This window comes from Chrysemys picta, chromosome 2, assembly GCF_011386835.1.
Source record: "Chrysemys picta bellii isolate R12L10 chromosome 2, ASM1138683v2, whole genome shotgun sequence".
NCBI classification, from domain to species: domain Eukaryota; kingdom Metazoa; phylum Chordata; order Testudines; family Emydidae; genus Chrysemys; species Chrysemys picta.
The window spans coordinates 122,086,482-122,108,656 of NC_088792.1; the positions used below are offsets into that span (position 1 = coordinate 122,086,482).

Consider the following 22,175-nt stretch of genomic DNA (forward strand, 5'->3'; position numbering starts at 1 on the left):
CGAAGAGCTACACAAGGATCTCGCAAAACTGGTTGACTGGGTAACAAAATGGCAGATGAAATTTAATGCTGATAATTGCAAAATAATGCACATTGGAAAGCATAATCCCAACTATACATATACAATGATGGGGTCTAAATTAGCTGTTACCACTCAAGAAACAGATCTTGGAGTCATTGTGGATCGTTCTCTGAAAACATCCATTCAATGTGCAGCAGCAGTCAAAAAAGCGAACAGAATGCTGGGAATAATTAAGAAAGGGATAGATAATTATAATAGGACAGAAAATATCATGTTGCCTCTATATAAATCCATGGTACGCCCACATCTTGAATACTGTGTGCAGATGTGGTTGCCCCATCTCAAAAAAGATATATTGGAATTGGAAAAGGTTCAGAAAAGGGCAACAAAAATGATTAGGGGTATGGAACAGCTTCCGTATGAGGAGAGATTAATAAGACTGGGACTTTTCGCTTGGAAAAGAAATGGCTAAGGGGAGATATGATTGAGGTTTATAAAATCGTGACTGGTATAGAGAAAGTAGATAAGGAAGTGTTGTTTACTACTTCTCATAACACAAGAACTAGGGTTCACCAAATGAAATTAATAGGCAGCAGATTTAAAACAAATAAAAGGAAGTATTTCCTCACACAACGCACAGTCAACCTGTGGAACTCCTTGTCAGAGGATGTTGTGAAGGCCAAACCATAACAGGGTTCAAAAAAGAACTAGATAAATTCATGGAGGATAGGTCCATTAATGGCTATTAGCCAGGATGGGCAGGAGTGGGGTCCCTAGCCTCTGTCTGCCAGAAGCTGGGAATGAGCAACAGGGGGTGGATCACTTGATGATTACCTGTTCTGTTCATTCCCTCTAGGGCACCTGGATCTGGCCACTGTCGGAAAATGGGATACTGGGCTAGATGGACCTTTGGTTTGACCCAGTAGGGCCAGTCTTACGTTCTTATGGAAGTTGAAGCCAAAGTTCGAACTGGAAATAAGAATTTTTTTAGCCATTAGAACAAATAACCAGTGATGTGGTAAATTCCCCATCACTTGGAGAAATCAAGTCAAAATTAGATGTCTTTTTAAAACACATACTGTAGTTGAGCTAGAAGCTATTGATCTAGATGCAGAAATTAATGGATGAAATTCTCTGGCCTCTGCCCTGTACTATTCAGGAGGTTAGACTAGATTATCATAATGGTCCCTTCTGGCCTTAAGTCTAAATATATGCAGAAAAAATCCAGTTACATCTATGTCCCAGCTCCCATAACTTTTTCCTTAAAATACCCTGGAACAGACCTATTTTATGACCTGGGAATGATGGTGCATTTTCCATAGTTAAGGCTGCAGCTGAGCTTCCCTTATTCCAATTCCCCTCTTGCCTCTTTGTACTTCAGTTCCCATGTGAATAAAATGGGTAAAATGATATTTTCTGTTGACTCCTGAACTGACTGTGGCCATGCATCATACCTCATTAGTGATTTTATGCTTGCTAAAGGTAGAATGACATTATAGACCATAACATTGACAGGGTGTATTGGTTATTATTTGGAACATGCATGGGGGGGTGCAAATAGGTGAACATAAATAAATTGCTTATTAGGCTTGCTATGATTAAAGGTCTGTGGTATTAGTATGAGGCTTTGTGGAAGTAGTTATGCTGAAGGCTGGGAGTTAGGCCTACACTTGTCAGCTAAGGAGATAACCCCAGGGCAGATATTTTGCACACTCATTCTGAGACACTATCTAGCAAATAAACATAAAAGGTAACTGCTTGATCACAACACTTGTGGCTAAGGTCCCTGTGCTTAATTTGTAACAAAAGAGGTGCCAAGGCTCATGCAACTGGGTGCCAGGGCTCAAGTAATTTTGTACATTCACAACTGATGCAGCAAGCCCAAAAGGTGCTGGGGCTATGAACTGCCAAGCCTAGAGGTGCCGGGGCTCACCCTGCCAAGCCCTGACCTAAATTAAGCACTGTGAGGCCCTGACCCGGCACTGAGGTTCTGGACTATAACTGATGAGCACCTCTCCTGTCCCAGCCTCACCCAGCACTGCCCCAGGGAACCAGCCGGAAAGTCTTCTTAAATGGCCGTCTGGTTCCTGATTGAACATTGTCCCCTCCTGGCCCTTCTAGGCCTCTAGAGGACCACGTCTTTTTGTTAGCCCAGCCTGAACGTTGTTTTTTTTTTAAGCCATTGCCTCCAGCGGGGGGCAGAAAATGCCTGATACACTCTGTCTGCAGTGTTGTTGTAGCCAAGATGGTCCCAGAATATTAGGGAGAATGTGGGCAAGGTAATAATTTATTAGCCCAACTTCATAAGTTGGTCCAATAAAAGATATTACCTCACCAACTTTGTCTCTCTGATAGACCCCCTCAGTTTGTTTGTTTGTTTGTTTTGTTTGTTTTTACAGAGATATCGGTCAAACAATAGGCAGGAGGGCTACCGAGGAAAGGTTTCAGCCACAGCTAAATTTAAAATACTTTCCATTAAAGTATTATGTGGAGAAACCACACAGAAGCCTCAGAGAACTCAAAGGGCATAAAAATGAACCCTGGGTAAAGTTCCTTGCTGATTGGCCGTTCACTTTTAGAAAAACACAGGAATCAAACCCCATTTAAGGCCCAATTTTGCACAATTATTTTGTCATTACCGGGTGCCTCCATAATTGAGTCATTTAGTGTTGGTAAAGAATGGATTTCTCTGAAGGAACAAAACAAGAGTATGAACAGATATCCCCACATTTTGTTTTCAATTTAAGATTCGACTCCAAAAAAACATAACCAGCAGAGAGAAAGAGAGAGTGTTTGTGTGTGTGTTGCAAAGTGGTGGACAGAGGTAATCCCAAAAGCGGTTACTGTATTAGAGAACAGGCAGATGGGAAGTCACTAGTTTTCAAGTGAGAGGGCAAACATTCTCAAACCCGATCCCTCTCCTTTCAGAAAATCAGTCCCACCTTAGCCTCCTCACTATTTACCTGGGGCTGAGATGACCGCATTTGTCTGTCTGTTCCCTTGTGACAGGCATTTGTCCTGAAGTGTTGGGAAAACAAAACAAAAAACAAAATAAAAAAACAAGGGTGATAGAATTCACGGGAAGAAACTAGCTAACAAATACTTCTATTTTTCCATTATACTATGCAGGACAAAAAAGGCCAAAATGGTTTGGAGGTTAGCTTCAGGACTGATCAAGGAAGAGTGACAAGGATAACACAGATCACTCTTCTGATCTATTAATGCCACAGCAAACACTTTTTTTGAACTCATTAGACCTGACAGAGGTGGAAAGATGAGACTTCGCTAAGCTGCAGGCAAATTAGTGTTAGTTGATAGCACATCAGGGCATCATACAAACTAAAATTAACCAAACAAAGCTAGAGTGAAGGAAATGACTGGAAAACAACAGAAAGGTTGTAAGCTATACAGTGTAATATATATCAAAAACACATCTTAACTGAAAGTAGTTTGTGTCCACTCTTTCTTAAATGAAGTTGCTGTTGAGATTCTGAGTGCGTAACACTTTATTGTAAAGTTGTAGATTTATATATTTGTTTGTTCTAGATTTTTTATTAAAGTCCTTCATTTATTCCTAGAACAGATACAGCACCAGATTCTCAATCAGAGCTTTTCCTTTTGCATCTTTGGTGCAGTACAAACTGCTCAGAATCTGTAAAGGGCATGATGGATTGATTCAAATCCAAGTGATTTAAATCACAGATTTTAATTATGATTTAAATCAGCAAGCAGGAAACCTGGATTTAAATAATTTGAATCTTCTTTTGCATTTATAATTCTAAGTTATCTTCCTAAAGAAAGGTTCATTCTCATTGGTTCATATAACCAATAAAACATGTTAATTTGAACTAAATATAGCCTTTATACTAAATGTGGTACTTCTTTTTGCTAATCAGGAGGATATGTTATATCTATAGACCATTTATTAAGCAATTATATAGCTCAAAAAGATTCAGATTCTTAATTTTTAAATTTTTGTTTTGTTAGAAATAATGCATTTCTTATTTATTAGATGACCATGTTTTACTCATGATTTGTCTTGAACTGCATTTGGATGGAAACAGTAATTCAATTACAAATAATTTAAAAAAAGCTGGTTTTGTGTATTAGCTAAATAAAACTACCTTAAATGCGCTTGATACATAAGAAAAATTTATCAAAACATGTTTTGCATTCAAAACTGTTTTATTTCACAAAGCAGTATTAGCTTTTGTAGTTAGTAAACTAATGGATAATTGTTGGTCACCATGTGCCAGGTTTTCAGAGCATTTACATGTCTAAAGATGCAGGTAAGTGCCTCGTGGGATTTTCAAAGTGCCGAAACAGCTTAGGTGCCTAAGTCCTATTGAAATTAGTAGGAGCTGAAATCAATGGGAGTTAGTTCCATCCTGAACACTCAGCTCATCTTTCATTTGAAAATATAGTTCTGCTCCCACCAGCACTTGGCTTTTGTCTCCTGGTCACCCTGCTAGTATCGCTCTCTTGACTGTGTGTAGTTTGATGTCCTTTTCTGTAGCCTCTGATTTCCATCAGCTTTGCTGTTGAAATTGGACGACAGTGAAGCATACTAATGAATTCAGTCTCCTGATCCCCTTCCCTCAAGTCGCTGATGCTGGATATATATGCCCTGCTCAGGGTGTCAGCTAACACCAATAATCATCCTGGACAATGTCTAATCTCTACCTAGTAGCGCTAGAGGCACATCAACATGTGCAGCAATCTCTCTGGAGCACTAAGAAGGGTCTACGATGACTGTCTGATTGCACGATCACTGAGTGGCCACAGGTGTGCTGATGGAATCGCTCTATACCACAGCTAGAAGCTGTCTTTCTATTTGGATGTAGCCCTGTTCTGTCTCTGACAGGGCTCTGCAAGCATATGTGATTGGCTGCTCCTGTAAAAGAGAGACACCCAGTCTCTTCTGTGATGCAATGTCAGTGGCTGGCTGGTAGTACTTAAAGACCAGGGCATCCATTATAATTTATTTCAGCAGATCAAATGCTTCCTGTTTGGGACCTGTCCAGTCCCACTCAACATCTGGCCTTGTGACATGACATATGGGCTCTGCTACCGCAGCAAGGTGTAGACAGAACTTGGACATAAAATGTATCATTCCTATGAAGCGTTATACCCCTTCCACATCCACTGGATCTGGCATGTCTCTGACTGCTTTGATCTTGGTGGGGTCTGCTTTCAGTCTCTCTGCTGTGAGCAGATGGTCAATGTAAGTCACCTCAATCTGTTTGTCACATTTTTTTGGATTGAGTTCTTGTCCCTGCGTTGCTGTAGAAAGGCTTGTAGTTTTCTGTCATGGTGTCGTTCACCTTTCTCTCATTGCAGATAGCATCCTCATTATAGGTGAAGGCAGCAATTATTCAGCTTCCTCCCCCCCAGGCAGTCCTTCCAGTGCTTACGTGAGGCTTCTCTGGAACAACTCTGGTGCTTGGCTTATGCATGTGAAGCCATCTATAGTGACCAAATGGTGTTGCAAAGGTTATCAGCCTGCTGGACTCTTAATCCAGATTTATGCACCAAAACTCACTCCTCACATCACAAGGATTCTGGCTTTGGAAGGTTCTGGCAATATACCATCAATGGTGGGCAGTAGGCAGTGGAATCTTTACAATGTCCAGATCAGTGGCTTTGGATCTATGCAGATGTGTAATTTGTCTGATGGCTTCTCTACCACCACCATGATGCTTACCCAGACTATACAGGCCTCTACATGTACTATGACTATACTTGGCAGTATTCAATATTTTTTAAAATTTCAATGGAAAAAATCTGGTTTTTAATCTTTTTTTCAATATTTATCTGTTTTTATTTACGTTTCTGCAGAGTGTCAGCAGCCTGGACGACCTTTCAATAGTGAAGGGAGGCCACCTTGCTGCTTAATGGCTCCTATGGGGGAGCTGCTCCTCCTCCTTGCAGTCCTGGCTGAGGGTCTCTGCCCCACCAGCCCTCCCTCCTGCACCTTGCACCTGCAGGGATCAGGTGTCAGCTGCCCTGTGGCTAGGCAGAGATCCCTCTGCAGCTCCACTGCCACAGAAATGAGTGAGAAGGTCCTGGTGGGGCAGAGCAGAGACCCCTGGCACTCCCAAATGGTGAGTGAGAGAGCAGGTCCATGACAATGACACCCAGCCCCAACAGGTGCAATGTTGTGGGAGGAGAGAGGCTGCACTTATGCCAATTATTGATTTTTTTCCCATCAATTTCAGCATGTCAGCTGAAATCAACTTTTCCCAACCTTCATCAATTAAAGTCAAATCCTCCCAAGCCAAGCCTAGCTGTGATACTCCTGCTCTGCAGATGTTCCAGCTCCTTGTATACTAGATTTACATAGTGCCACTGGAATTTTCCTTCATGACAAGCATACACTGTGGGATCTACTACCAGTTGCTGCTTTTCTTTAAGGCACCCACTGCCTTTGAAAACATCCCCATATGTTTTTAAAATTCTCTCCATTGTCCCCTCCTTCTTCTTAAACTACAGCTATAAAGTTTTGATGCTGAATCATGATCAAATCTATGGCTTGTATGACTGTATTCCCCAAGAAGGGTCTGCAGTCCTTACTATCCACCATCACAAACTGCAGTTGGTACCATCTGTTTTCTATGGGTTAATTATTATGAGTTTACATTTTCCTATGGGCTGCATTATGCTCTCATAGTACATTATTAGATTATGCCCACTCTTTGCAATGGGCATGTTTGAATCCAAATCACCCTGAAAAAATCTCACAGCAGAAGGCCTTACTAGCCAGCTGAAATCATACAGGGTATTCCCTATTAATATTGTGGCATGCACCGAGGTTGTTGTTGTCCATTGTTGCTTTCCTGATAGCCTGAACCTATGCTTTCAGACTCAAAGAGAGAGTCATGATATCATTGCTGCTGTCTGATGTGCCATCCCCTCTTGTACAACTCTGACTAAATCTTTGAGATTTTCCTCTGCTCTCTCACACACACTACTAAAATGGTTCCATTTGCCACATTCCTTGCACTGCTGTCCTAGTTATGAGCATTTCTGCTTTATCTGCTGTCACAAATCTGTTCAAGTCACATCGCCCCCTTTAGGCTATGTGGGAAATCTGTGCAGATTAGTCCAATTATTCCCTCAACACGGCAGGTGTTGCTGTGTGTCGTTCTATTGGCTGCCTCTCAAACCTCTTGCTAAGGCCTCTTGACTGTCTGGTCCCCTCTCAGGATCCCAGGTGAAACCAGAAAACTGCTCGTAGTCAGCAAACAGGGTTAAACAAAAAAAAGGTAAAGAAAAATCTGTAAGCAGCTCCCTCTAAAATATGGGCCTCTCTTACTTCAGAAGGGCCTTGGGATAATCCATGCCAGCTTCAGAATCCACTGGGGCTCCAGCGCAAGTCTCAATCCTTTTCCCCATTCCACTCAGGGGTTCTGCACCCTCCTTCTGTGACGGCAGGGGCTCTTGAGGCTGGATGTCCTCTCTTCAGGGCTGGAGAAACTCAACAGTCTGTTCCCTTCCCAAGGTTGTCCCTCAGCTGAGTGGAGTTCCCTCTTTTTAACTCCTCCTCCAGTCCGGGCATGATTGGCAGGTGTGGCAGGTCAGGGCCATTTCAGCCCAAAGCAGCTTCTTAATCCCTTTCATGCTAGTGCGGGGTTTATATACCCCATCACGCCTGGTCATGCTGTCTCCCATAGTAAAGGAATCTTACTCTGAGTATGTAACCCTGGCCACCTGCTCTGCTTTGCTGTTGTCTCACTACATGTACTTCTGGGGGTGTTTTGTGCCCGAGGGCTTTCATCCTTTCTCTTGAATCTTTTGCCACATTCTGCATGTCTTAGAATCTGTCTCACGAGACATTGCCTACTAGGGTTGCCAACCCTCCACTAATTCTATTGGTGTCACTAGAATAACATTCCCTCCAGGAATCATGGGCCCACTGACTCCAGCTCCACTGATCATGAAACATGCAGTGCCTAAGTGCCTTTGTGAATCTAGCCCTATGTGCCAATGTGCCTCTTTAGGTGTCAAAATACCTTTAAAACTTCTGGCACTTAGGTGATTTTGAACATTTTGAACATTTTACCCTCTGTGCCAAAGCCAAGTCCATACACAGACTGTCAAATATTGAGATCAGAGGCCTCTAGAATGGTCTCACCACAATCTGCTTTCTTTTGGACGTGAACACGAAACACTCTTATTGTAATCCATGTCTTGGTCTCTTCATGACTAGACTACTGCAATGCACTCCACACCTCAAATCCAGTTAGAAACTGAAGCTTCACCCTGGTCCCCGTCCTTACCCTTCCCTGCTGGTGAGCCTCAGGTGCATCCTGCTTCCCGGAGCCAAAAGGAACATAAGAACGGCCATACTGGATCAGACCAAAGGTCCATCCAGCCCAGTATCCTGTCTACGGACAGTGGCCAATGCCAGGTGCCCCAGAGGGAGTGAACCTAACAGGTAATGATCAAGTGATCTCTCTCCTGCCATCCATCTCCACCCTCTGACAAACAAACAGAGGCTAGGGACACCATTCCTTACCCATCCTGGCTAATAGCTATTAATGGACTTAACCTCCATGAATTTATCTAGTTCTTTTAAACCCTGTTATAGTCCTACCCTTCTCAACCTCCTCAGGCAAGGAGTTCCACAGGTTGTGCGCTGTGTGAAGAAGAACTTCCTTTTATTTGCTTTAAACCTGCTGCCTATTAATTTCATTTGGTGGCCCCTAGTTCTTATATTATGGGAACAAGTAAATAACTTTTCCTTATTCACTTTCTCCACACCACTCATTATTTTATATACCTCTATCATATCCCCCCTTAGTCTCCTCTTTTCCAAGCAGAAAAGTCCTAGTGTCTTTAATCTCTCCTCATATGGGACCCGTTCCAAACCCCTAATCAAGCCCCAACTTCTGCATCAGCGCATGGAGAGTCTGGCATGTGGATCAGGCCCAAGTGCTGTGCCAGCAGTGCTTCCAGTGGCCGGATAACATCCATGCCGTAGTGGAAGCTGCTGCTGGTGTAATGCCAACAGACCCCAGTCATCGGCAGGCAGGATCAAACCGGGGACCTCTGGAGCTTAGTGCATGAGCTAAAAGCCAACTGGCTGTTAGTTAAGGCTGTAGAGCAGACTCATTTTATCTCTCTCTCTCTAAGTGGTCTTGGTGCCACTGGATGGGACAGACCACCACACCCAGGAGGTGTGTGGGTTGCACTGGCACTAGGGTTACCACCTTTGAAATGCCAAAAAACCAGCATCCACCCCACAAGGCAAGCCTGCCACAACCCCTCCCCCAATTACAAGGCAACTCCACAAACGCCCCCTCTCCCCCCCAGTCACTTGTATCTAGACAGAGAACACATATAGATTAGATTGATAACATCGCATGTCTCCTCACTCTCGCGTGACTCAAACCCTCTCTCTCACACACACAGTGCACTTGCGCATTGGTAGTCATAAAGCTGCTGTATTTTCAACAGTTTTGTTCTATTATCATTTAAAATGTGGAAGTGGGAACACTGCAGCATCTTGTGCTGGACACAGAAAGTTTTAACATTTGATATCCCAGTCTACTGTGGTAACACAAATCTTTAGACCCACATAACTCCACCCCTCCCACCCAAGCAGATTAAATTATTTTTCTGGCAGATGGCAAATCCATAAAAAAAACTAGGAAGTAGGAAGACTTTAACTATCTTTTCTTCTTCACATCATTAGCTAATTTCACTAGCTTTACACACTTTTCATTTCTTCCTTCTTTTCAAAATGCCACCTACATTGATGGTACTAAACTGGGAACTCCAGTCAAGGGCAGAGAAATAATACAAAGGAACCACGGTTAGAAATATAGGCAGAGCACAAACACAATTTATTTTAAAAATAATCCCAAACACAAGTACTCAATGGAGGGGACATACTTAAAAAGCAGCAGCAGCAGCGTAGCAGACAACATATTAGACATGATGCCAAAATGCAAACAGCAGTAAAAAGAGATGATTTTAGGTTGCATAGGTGGAGGCCTTATACCACAGAACAAGGACATAGCAGTCTCTCTTCAGGTACTTGTGGGATCACACCTAGAATATAGCTTTTAGTTCTAAGTACTCTAAAGCCACAAAGTTGTGTATATAGGTAGATTGGAGGAAATGCAGAAAAATCCAGCAAAAACCATTAGAATAGTGGAGGGATTGATGTGTGATATATATACTGGTATCTAGTAGCCTACTTCAAAACCATATTCAGATGCACTCCTAATTTTATTTCTTCACCACTTCTCCAATACTCATGGCTGCCCACACTGAGATAATATACCTGTCATTTCCTGTCATCTGGCATTTTCATTGACATTCCTTAGAAGAAACAGATTTACAACCTGTGTGTATCAGAGTTTTACACAGTGAGTGTAAGTTTAAGATATATTTTGACTAAATATTCTTTGCACTTTTTTAAAAAATCCAGCAATCTAGTTTTATTTAAATAAACTGGAATTACACAAGAAGCATCAGAATTACTTGGTGTGCCTCCAGAGGAAAGACGTTCCAAATGGACATAATAGAGCTTTCTGGGTTTTTCTATATTCTATAATTTTATTATTTGCATGAAACTGAAAGAAAAGGCAGAAGCTCCATATTAAACTGTAAGAGAAAAGGGTTAAATTTTAGTGGTCCCAAGGAATCATGGCTCAGTTTGTTATACATAAGCCACTTGGATGCAAGTGAGGTGTTAACAGGATCTTTCACTACCTCAAGTTTAATACAATGTGCGGCAATTAAATCGGCCATCTGCACACAGAAGGGCGACACTTAACTCTCAAGAAGAATGAAAATGTCTTTAATTCAGTTAGGTATAACATTCCTTTTGGATATGATCTCAGCAGAGGAAGAGGGAGAAACAGCATGTGTACACTAGGAAAAAAGTGTGGTTTTGTCAGGTGCTACCTAATACATGTTAAAATCCTAGTATAGAAAAGGCAGATGTGGAGGGTGACAGTTTATCTGAACCAGATAACATGTTAAAACCAAAATTTTCTTTCTACACTAGGATTTTAACCTATGTTAGCTAGCACTTTTTTTCATAATGACGAGAAGACCAGAGAGAGAGAAAGACGGGGCAGAGGGTTAACCCCCTCCAGGATCATAAGAAGTGAAGTACAGATAAGGGGAGTGAAAATAAAAGGGTGCAACTAGTTCTACCTCCTCATTCCCCTCTAGATCATAGCTTCTCAAGCATACACTTAGCACAAAAGCAGGTTTTGACACTAGATTTGCAAATGCGCAAACTGATGCTACAGGCTTAAATGTAGGAACAGGCTGAGCCTAGATTTGGCCTAGGTAGCCAAACCAATAACCAAACAAAGATAAAATTCCTTCAAAAGTATATATACTTTACAAATCAAAAGAGTCAAATGAGGATGTAATTAGAACTCCAGGGCATTTTTTATTGCAAAAAGGTGTATTTTGTACTACAAGAGAGCTATATTGATGTAAAATTCTAGGTAGTCTTTACCTTATGTAGCTAGCTAATAGATAAACCCTGGGTGGTTTTACCTTAAAGTACAAAATACACCTTTTTTGCAGTGAAGAAATAGCCTAAAATCTTGAAAGGTAGAACACTAGATGTTGGGTAGAGCCCCGTGCAGGACTATTCTTTAATCCCACTCCCGCTATTATGGCAGCAGGTCCTGCAGGAGCTGTGGGATCCCAGTCCCACTGCAGTGCTCCACATTGAAGAAATTAGTTAAGGTTTCCAAACACTGATGGCTTGTCTACATAAAGGAATTTTTTGCAACAGTGTTGTTACAACAGAGTACAAATCCCCAGCAGAGAGATGCTGCACCTGCGCAAAGTAGAATAACTTGAACCAGTCCGAGCCTCACTTTACAACAGTGCATCACATCTACACTGCATCAGCATAGTTATACAAGTACCAAAATCCCTAACAGAAGCAGGCTTTAAGAACAGTAAATGCCATCTGGCAATAAAAACCAATGAGATTTAAACAATGGATGCATTTTTTCCCATTAATGATGGAATTAGGTCCCTGAGCATTAAACATTAGAAACCACCTTCTTCTACTATTAGTTAAGCAGCTCTTACCTCAGAGAATCTTTGTACATCCTGGGTTAGAGTTCCCACCCTCTTCCATTGATAATATTTGAGTAACTTCAAAATCGCAGGATTCACTGCATTATCAGATGGCACTGTCCGGAAGAAATAAGGATATTTTTTCTTATCAGCTAACTCTGGGGTTGTTGCTGCAAATGAAAGCTGAAAAACAAAGAAATGGAAATCTCAATGAGTGAAATCTAATTGCTGGCCCCATAAGAAGCTTACCCTACTTAATGCAAGGCAAAGTACATGAGGTGATGAATTATGGGCATTTGGAGAGTTTTTGACTGTCTTATGTTAAACAAATAATAAACCTTTTTGAAATCTTGCTTCCATCTTTTACTTTTCAGAAATAAACCTTTTCAACCTTGTCTACTTTTAAAAAACACCATATATCCTATTAAAATCACAACATTATAGCCCATCTGCTACAAATTTAAATTCATGACTCATTAAAGTTTTGAGAGGGTTGCACTACAAAATTGCCTAGGTCAGATTAACCACACCTATATTAAAAACCAGGGGCAAGAAGCTTTTGGGGAGAAAACCTCTGAAGAATCCCCTGTGGAAATCCCTCCAACTTCCCTCCACAAGGAAGGGTCCAGAGCCCACTGCCAATCCTGATCACCACTCTGTGGCTTCAGTGGAAGTTGTGGGTGTGCAGAACATTTAAAAATAAAGCCATTTAGTTGTCTCCATGTGGATTCAGGTGTCTAAAGCCATGGAGGAAATCAACAGGCAGCCAAGATAAGCACTCAGGAGTCCCTGGCTCCGAATCTCCAAGTGTGTTAGTTAGACAATGGCTCTCTCTGGACTGTTGTATTAGGACAGAGCCAGATTGTCCCTGGCTCTTGCACAACTTTTAAAATTAGGCCACTTGGGTGCCTAAATGTGGAGTTAAATGACTAACGCCAGGCACACGTCTGGAAACGTTGGCTAAACCTCTCTGACTAAGTTTCTCCTCTGTAAATTGGAGCTGATACAGACTCACATCTCAGTGGGGTTTTTGAGAAGTAATGAGTAAATGTTTTTTAAAGTGCTTTGGAAACTAAGGCACTGGCTCAGAGCAATTCTAATTGACAGTGCTGAAAATGGCAGTTGGAGTCTATGTTCCCAATGTTGTCAACACCAATCATAGTATTGTAGTACTGGAAGGGATCTCGAGAGTCTTCTAGTCCAGTCCCCTGAACTCGTGGCAGGACTATCTAGACCATCCCTGACAGGTGTTTGTCCAACATGCTCTTAAAAATCTGCAATGATGGAGACTCCACAACCTTCCTAGGCAATTTATTCCAGTGCTTAACCACCCTGACAGTTAGGAAGTTTTGCCTAATGTTCAACCTAAGCCATCCTTGCTGTAATTTAAGGCCATTGCTTCTTGTTCTATCCCTCAGAGGTTAAAGAGAACAATTTTTCTCCCTCCTCCTTGTAACAACCTTTTATGTACTTGAAAACGGTTATCATGTCCCCTCTCAGTCTTCTCTTCTCCAGACTAAACAAATTCAATTTTTTCAATCTTCCCTCAGAGGCCATGTTTTCTAGACCTTTAATCGTTTTTGTTGCTATTCTCTGGACTTTCTCAAATTTGTCCACATCTTTCCTGAAATGTGGCACCCAGAACTGGACACAATACTCCAGTTGAGGACAAATTAGTGTGGAGTAGAGCAGAATTACTTCTTGTGTCTTGCTTACAACTCTACTGCAAATGCATCCCAGAATGACATTTGCATTTTTTGCAACAGTGTTACACTGTTGACTCATATTTAGTCTGTGATCCAGTATGACCCCCAGATCCCGTTCCACAGTACTCCTTCCTAGGCAGTCATTTCCCATTTTGTATGTGTGCAACTGATTGTTCTTTCCTAAGTGGAGTACTTTGCATTTGTCCTTATTGAATTTCATCCTATTTTCTTCAGATCATTTCTCCAGTTTGGCCAGATCGTTTTGAATTTTAATTCTATCCTCCAAAGCAATTGCAACCCCTCCCAGCTTGGTATCGTCTGCAAACTTTATAAGTGTACTCTCAATGCAGTTAAACTTCTGTTAGAAATGGTAGGAAATATAAAATAAATTGTCCAAGTATCAACAGGCCAGCTCCTTATCATCTGAGCTCTGAAGCAGCCCATTAATCCACCAACTCTCATCAGGGATGTCAGAAGGGTAAAAACAAAAATGGGAGGAGGAGGAGGAAAGAAATGAAAGGCTGCCTTCCTGACTGTGTATTACTTCAAGAGTGACACATTATCAGGGTTACCATACTTAACAAATAAAAAAAGAGGACCCTCCACGGGGTCCTGGCCCCGCCCATTTCCCACCCCCAGCCCTGCCCCAACTCTGCCCCAACCCCGCCCCAACTCCGCCCCCTCCTCCCTCCCACTCCCAGCCACACGGAAAGGGCTGCCCGAGCGCTACCGGCTTCACGGTTTGCCGGGCAGCCCCCAGACCCTGCGCCCCCGGCCCGCGCTTCCCCAGCACAGCTGGAGCCCGGGAGGGGAAGTGTCCAGCCGGGGGCACAGGGTCTGGAGGCTGCCCGGCAAACCGTGAATCCAGTAGTGCTCGGGCTTCGGGCAGCCCCCATGCCTCTGGACCCTGCGCCCCCGGCCGGGCACTTCCCCTCCCGGGCTCCGGCGGCGCAGGGTCCGGAGGCATGGGGGCTGCCCGAAGCCCGTAGCACTCGGCTCTTAAACAGAGCCGAAGAGTCGGGGAGGAGCAGAGCCGCCGTGGCCGGAGGCTCTGCTCCTCCCCTGACTCTTCGGCTCTGTTTAAGAGCTGAGCTGCCCCAGCGCTACCGGCTTCGGGCAGCCCCCATGCCTCCGGACCCTGCGCCGCCGGAGCCCGGGAGGGGAAGTGCCCGGCCGGCGGCTGGGGTCCGGAGGCAAGGGGGCTGCCTGAAGCCCATAGCGCTCGGGCAGCTCGGCTCTTAAACAGAGCCGAAGAGTCTGGGGAGGAGCAGAGCAGCCGCGGGAGGGGAAGTGCCCGGCCGGCATTTTCCCGGACATGTTTGGCTTTTTGGCAATTCCCCCCGGACGGGGGTTTGATTGCCAAAAAGCCGGACATGTCCGGGAAAAACTGGACGTATGGTAACCCTACACATTATATACCCGTCTCCTTTAAGAACTGAAGAGACAGCCTGGATTAAGAAGGCCTCTCAACTTCCTCTTGCACCTATAAAAGGTTCAGGTTATTCCTCATACAAAGACTTTACTTACCCTCTGCAGGGTTGTCCAAATGCCCCTTGCCTCCCAACCATTCATATTTGTGTGCTACATTTGTGGATATCCAATTGGGTGTCTTACGCATCAATACCTATGATGCCCTCATTTCTTTTTCTCAGACCTCATCTACCTTTCCCTGTACCTCCCCAGTCCTCCTCCTGAATCACCATTTCCCTGGATTCTAATTGCTATCCTCCTTCCCTGAGTCTCCTAAGTGCCCCTAACTTCCTTTCTGTCTCTCCCACAAGTTACCTTCTATCTGCTTTTCTTCTGCCCAACTTTCAACCTAATATTCCTACTTTCTCTTTCTTCTTTTCTTTTCTCACTTAAGGGGGGTTTTCTCCATCCCCTTAATATCTCTATCTACCCTCAAACGAATCCCGAGCCACTTGCTGCACATTGGCACTGTTGTAGGGGCAGCGCACTTGGGTACACACTTAAGGGTGCCAGTTTCTACCTCCATGCATTGGGAAACAGCAGAACTGAGAAAGTCAAAAGAACCCTGCTGAATTGTCTGATGTGCAAAATTATTGCTGCTGAAAGGCAGCAGAGTTTTGTGAATGACTTTCAGACAAGCCATATGCAGCTGCTCAGGGGATAGCATATGTGGTACCTGTTTTGCCCCAGGCCTTCCCACCTACTTCCTGAAAATGCCGCCATTTCTGACATCCATGGGATACTTGTGGTTATTTTCTGCAGCAAGTTTAATACTCAAAATCTTCTGCCAAGAACATGCCTCTGAGGCTACTGTCACCCATGCATGGCTTTTGAATCTCTTTATTGTAAAAATCTGATAAAAATTGGTGCTCTCCATATCATATAACAGAAGGGAACATATGGCACACAGTGATTTATTTGTAGAAGAATCCATACAAAATTCACTGTTCTTATGCCAGAAGAATTTTTGGTTGATGCTGAAAAAAGCAACAGAAATTGTATAATGAGATCTTAATAAAACTGATCTTTCAGGCTCAGTAGAAGAGTGATAGAGCACAGGTGCAGTATATAAATGTATCCAAGCGCACTATTAAGTACATTTGCATTTTTGGACCATGCATTCTTTAAATCTGTTCCAGAAATATTATACTGATATTCAAAAAAAGAGATGGGTCTAAACCAAAACATCAGATCTAAATACTCCTGCATGTTAACAAATATTGGATGTAGCTTGGAGGAGATAGGAGCCTGTCCCTAAACTCAGGAAAATAATGCTGCATTGGTTTGAATTTGGTCCATATTTGGGAGGTTATTTTCACAAACAGAAGGGCTACAAACTATTTAAAAAAAAACAAAAAAACAAGGTTAATGTTTGCAGAAATGGTTGGTTTACCTTCCATAGCTCACCAAGGAAAGTTTCCTGCTGCTCACTGGCCAGTAGCTGAGTGGATTTTTCAAGCCCTATACTACTATCCATTTAACACTGCACTGTGAAATATTCTAAATAATTAAAGCAAAGCTTCACCTATCAAAATTTATGAGCAAAGTACATTTTATGATTGTGTAGCCTTGATTTTCTTTCACAGCATTGATTGGCTTATTCGTTACTTCATAAAATTTAGTATTCTGCCATGAGTCTACAAATAATTAATTCAGAGAGCAAAGGAATGAAAGTGTGTGAAAAGAACTGTCCAGCTTCTCTGGTTTGCCGAGTAAAGTTAAACTTTCTTTAAGGTGCTATAGCTGTAAATGAAGACCTCCACATCAAGTTGAGAGAGAAAAGCTCTTCGAGTAAACAGTCCAGCACGAAAAGGCAGCTGACAGCTATGCTGTACAAAGCCTGGTGACTGGAAGAGACTTCATTTGGGAATTAATTCAATATAAAAAACTAACAAAGAAAATAATATGGTTGTTCTTTAAGAAATAAAAGATGTTGAGATTTTACAGCAACACAAATGAGGGGAGGAGCTGAGTTTCATACCCAGTGAGATGTGCCTGTCTAGAAGGAGTAGAGTACAAAGAAGCTTGGATCTGTCATGTTTCTTTACCAGCAGGTATATATTGTGGACAAGGAAAGAACTAGATATAAGGAGCTACTACTACTACAGGTATAAGTAGTCATTGGGGGGAAAATACTACTCCATCCAACCATAGATGCAGACAGTATGTGTAGTGTATAAATAAACTATAATTAGGGCTGTCAACTAATCGCAAACTCACGCAATTAACACAAAAAAATTAATCACGATTAAAAGAAGTAATCACAATTAATCACACTTATAACAATAGAATACCATTTGAAATTTATTAAATATTTTTGGATGTTTTTCTACATTTTCAATATTTATTTCAATTACAAAACAGAATACAAAGTACACAGTGCTCACTTTATATTATTATTTTTTATTAAAAATATATGCATTGTAAAAATAATAAACAAAAGAAATAATATTTTTCAATTCACCTCATACAAGTACTGAAGTGCAATCTCTTTATCGGGAAAGTGTAACTTACAAATGCAGGGTTTTTTTGGTTACATAACTGTACTCAAAAACAAAACAGTTTAAAACTTTAGAGCCTACAAGTACACTCAGTCCTACTTCTTATTCTGCCAATTGCTAAGACAAACAAGTTTGTTTACACTGACGGGAGATACTGCTGGCTGCTTCTTATTTACAATGTCACCTGGAAGTGAGAATAGGCATTCACATGGCACTTTTGTAGCCGGCATTGCAACGTATTTAGCATATCTGGCATGTAAACATTCAGATGTCCCTTCATGCTTCGGCCACATGCTTCATGCTTCGGCCACATTCCGGAGTACATGCTTGCATGCTGATGATACTCGTTAAAAAAATAATGTATCAATTAAATTTGTGACTGTACTCTTTGGGGGGGAGAATTGTAGGTCTCCTGCTCTGTTTTACCTACATTCTGCATATATTTCATGTTATAGCAGTCTCGGATGATGACCCAGCACATGTTGTTTGTTTTAAGAACACTTTCACTGCAGATTTGACAAAACACAAAGAAGGTACCGATGTCAGATTTCTAAAAATAGCTACAGCACTTGACCCAAGGTTTAAGAATCTGAAGTGCTGTCCAAAATCTGAGAGGGATGAGGTGTGGAGCATGCTTTTAGAAGTCTTAAAAGAGTAACACTCTGATGCGGAAACTACAGAACCCAAACCACCAAAAAAGAAAATCAACCTTCTTCTGGTGGCATCTGACTCAGATGATGAAAATGAACATGCGTCAGTCCGCACTGCTTTGGATTGTTATCAAGTAGAACCCATCATCCGCATGGAAGCATGTCCTCTGGAATGGAGGCTGAAGCATGAAGGGACATATGAATCTTTAGCGCATCTGGCATGTAAATATCTTGCAACACCAGCTACAAGAGTGCCATGTGAATGCCTGTTCTCACTTTCAGGTGACATTGTAAACAAGAAGCAGGCAGCAGCATCTCCTGCAAATTGTAACCAACCTTGTTTGTCTGAGAGATTGGCTGACCAAGAAGTAGGACTGAGTGGACTTGTAGGCGCTAAACTTTTCCATTGTTTTATTTTGAATGCAGGTTTTTTATACTTAATTCTACGTTTGTAAGTTCAACTTTAATGATAAAGAGATTGCACTACAGTACTTGTATGAAGTGAATTGAAAGATATATTTTTTTGTTTTTACGGTGCAAATATTTGTAATAACAAATAAATATAAAGTGAGCACTGTACACTTTGTATTCTGTGTTGTAATTTAAATTAATATATTTGAAAATGTAGTAAACAGCCAAAATATTTAAAATAAATAGTATTCTATTGTTGTTTAACAGCGTGATTAATCGTGATTAATTTTTTAATTGCTTGATACCCCTAAATGTAATACGAGCATTTCAATTAGAAAGGCATTTTCCTTCACCCTCCTTTTCAAAGGACTAACAGGGTTTCATTTAAGTGATATAATGACATAAACTGAGACAACCCCTAGTTCAGATGAGTCTTGGAGCATAAGAATGATGTTTAGGGACCTTTCTTCCAAGCCTCATGGGATCCACAGGTTATGTCAATCTATATCATCACGTCATTTAAATAAAACCTAGTTAGATGTGTGAAGGAACAACCATTGTACTAATATCACAGTCCAAATATTTAGTTAAAAAATGGCATAGAACCATTAATGAATAGCATCTCACGGGAAAAAAACTGCTTTTACTAGTTTGATTTTTGGGATAGGCAAACTAGTTTAATCCATCATATTAACACACACGAGAATATACAGAACGGAAGTCATCAATTTAGTCTACTATTATTTGCTTCAGTTAACTGAAGAAAAGTTTGGAACTCAAAACTCCATATATTCTAATTAAAATGACATCAATCATAACTGGCCAAAGAAGTCTGATATGAGCAGGGAAGACAGACCGTGGGATTAAAAGGAAGGAAAACAGTAGAGATAATCTAATCACATGGGAAAGTTAGTAAAGATAGCAATAGTGCTAATGAATGGATTAGTATATTGTAGAGTTTGCCATTGAACAAGCTGTATGTGCTATTAAATAGTTATGTTAAAATGGATACTTACAATAAAAATATTAAGATGTTTGCTAAAAATTGAAAAGGAATTATAACTCTACTGTAAGAAAACACCTGTGAGGGAAAATGAACAAATCAATTATAAATGAGATTGGGTGGAATGAACATCTTCCTTTTGTATAGCAATAGAACAAAGAGAGTGATCATGCTTTTTCACAACATTACGTCTTGGTCAGACTTTAAATTAGAACCCCTACAGAAGAGGTGCACTATCTATTAATCATTATTAATGACATTGTTAATGGATAAAGTTTGAATGTAGATAAATGCATATTCCTCCTGCATTGACTATCCAGTGTCTGACACTAGCTATTCATAAATGTTTACAAGTGTGGAGATCTATATTTAAAGGTGACTGGCCAAGTTTTTTTCAAGTTTGTTCACTTTTTCATTTTATGACTTTTAGTATAAAGATTAACTTCTGCTTTATTTAGTTTCTTTCATGATTTTTAAAATAGTGGCTATTTTCCCTCTCCCCCACAACTTGCCCATCTTATGGAAAAACATTAGTGAGAGGGATTAAACTCTTCCTCCTCCTGTCCTTACTAGTATTTGCAAACCATGCAGATAGCTTTTATCATGTTATCTTTACCCATACATATTTATATATTGCTACACTGTTTTGCTAAATGCACCTCCCAGTTCAGAGAGAGTGGGAGAGGAATAATTCATGAACAAGGAGCAGTTTAGATCATAACACAGTGATAAATATGTCCACGGACTTTGTGATGTCACTATTTCACAGAAAACAAAATTATATGAGATGCTGAGGCTAATGAGTGTACCCAAAAAGCAAATTTCAAGGAGGAATAAAAGACAGACAAAAAGTTTTGTTTGTATGTATGAGTACACACACACACAGCTTAACATATATGCTAACTGGAATACTCAAAATATTGAAAAAGCTTTGTAGGTCACCTTTAAAAAGCTTTATTTGGAAAATCTAGGTACTAGAGAGAGCAGCTGGAGGTTTGAGCAATTGCTAGTAATAAAGTGTAGAGATTAGAAGCCAGGTATAACAGATGTGATTGAGCAAACTCTAATGAGCGACAAGCAGAAGGCTACAAAGAGGGAAAAACAGAGTTTAAAACTTTCAGCAAGACAGGAAGACATCATTCAAAGTGGAATATAGACTGAGTGCCAAAGGAATCACTGTAGGGCTAGATTCACAAAGGTACTTAGGTGCCTAAATGCCTTTGTATAGGGTTACCATTCGTCCGGATTTACCTGGACATGTCCTCCTTTTTGTTCTAAAAATAGCGTCCGGGGGGAATTTGTAAAGCACTCACAATGTCCGGGATTTCCCCCCTCCCCGGCAGAGCAGAGCGAGCGGCTGGGAGGGCTGCAGGAAAGTCCCGGGCTGGACTCCGGAGCAGCTGTAGAGGAGCCGGATCCGCCCTGCATTCTGAGCCGGCAGCTCTCCCCTGCAGCCCGGTCCAGCAGCACTGTGCAGGGCCAGGGACCGGGTTTTGTTGTGCTGGGGAGCGCAGCCACGTGTCCGGCTCGGCTCGCACAGAGCCCAACACCCTGTTCTGAGCAGCAGGGTAAGGGGGTCAGGGGGCAGGAGAAGGGGCAGGGAGGTTCTGGAGGGGGCAGTCAAGAAACGGGGGGGGGCTTTTTGGGGGGAGTGGAGAAAGTTTTGGGCAGTCAGGGTACAGGTAGGGGGTAGGGTCCTGGGGGGCAGTTGGGAGGGGGTCTTAGGAGGGGGCAGTTAGGGGACAAGGAACAGGGAGTCTTAGGTAGGGGGTGGGGTTCTGGAGGGCAGTTAGGAGCAGGGGTCCCAGGAGGGGGCAGTCAGGGGACAAGGAGCGGGGGGGTGGGGGGCTGGGAGTTCTGGGGGGGAGCTGTCAGGGGGCAGGAGTGGGGAGAGGGATCGGAGCAGTCAGGGGACAGGGAGCAGAGGGGTTTAGATGGGTTGGGAGTTCTGGGGGGGGGGGCTGTCAGGGGGTGGGGAGTGGTTGGATGGGGCGTGGGAGTCCCAGGGGTCTGTCTGGGGGTGGGGGGGTTGATAAGGGTTGGGGCAGTCAGGGGACAAGAGGCAGGGAGGCTTAGATAGGGAGTGGAGTCCTGGGGGGCAGTTAGGGGCAGGGGTCCCAGGAGGGGGCAGTCAGGGGACAAGGAACGGGGGAGGGTTGGGGGTTCTGGGGGGGCGGGAAGTGGGAGGGGCAGGGGCGGGGCTAGGGCGGGGCTCCTCCCGTCCTCTTTTTTGCTTGCTGAAATATGGTAACCCTACCTTTGTAGGCATCTCAGTCCTACTATTAGGCAGCACTGATGTTCACCAAACCACTTCTCAGCTACCACATAACCCTGTAGGTGCCCAAGTCCT

General features: G+C 42.4%; 1 protein-coding gene across 3 annotated transcripts in view; it reads right to left on the reverse strand.

The window, feature by feature from the left end:
- The window catches only part of GABBR2 (gamma-aminobutyric acid type B receptor subunit 2), an 877,787-nt gene that overhangs the window by 536,646 nt on the left and 318,966 nt on the right, over positions 1-22,175 (reverse strand). For all 3 annotated transcript variants that reach the window (XM_065584143.1, XM_065584144.1, XM_065584145.1), the window contains exon 3: positions 12,097-12,267. In XM_065584143.1, coding sequence (XP_065440215.1) covers positions 12,097-12,267 — 171 coding nt within the window. The remainder of the gene's footprint in view (positions 1-12,096; positions 12,268-22,175) is intronic.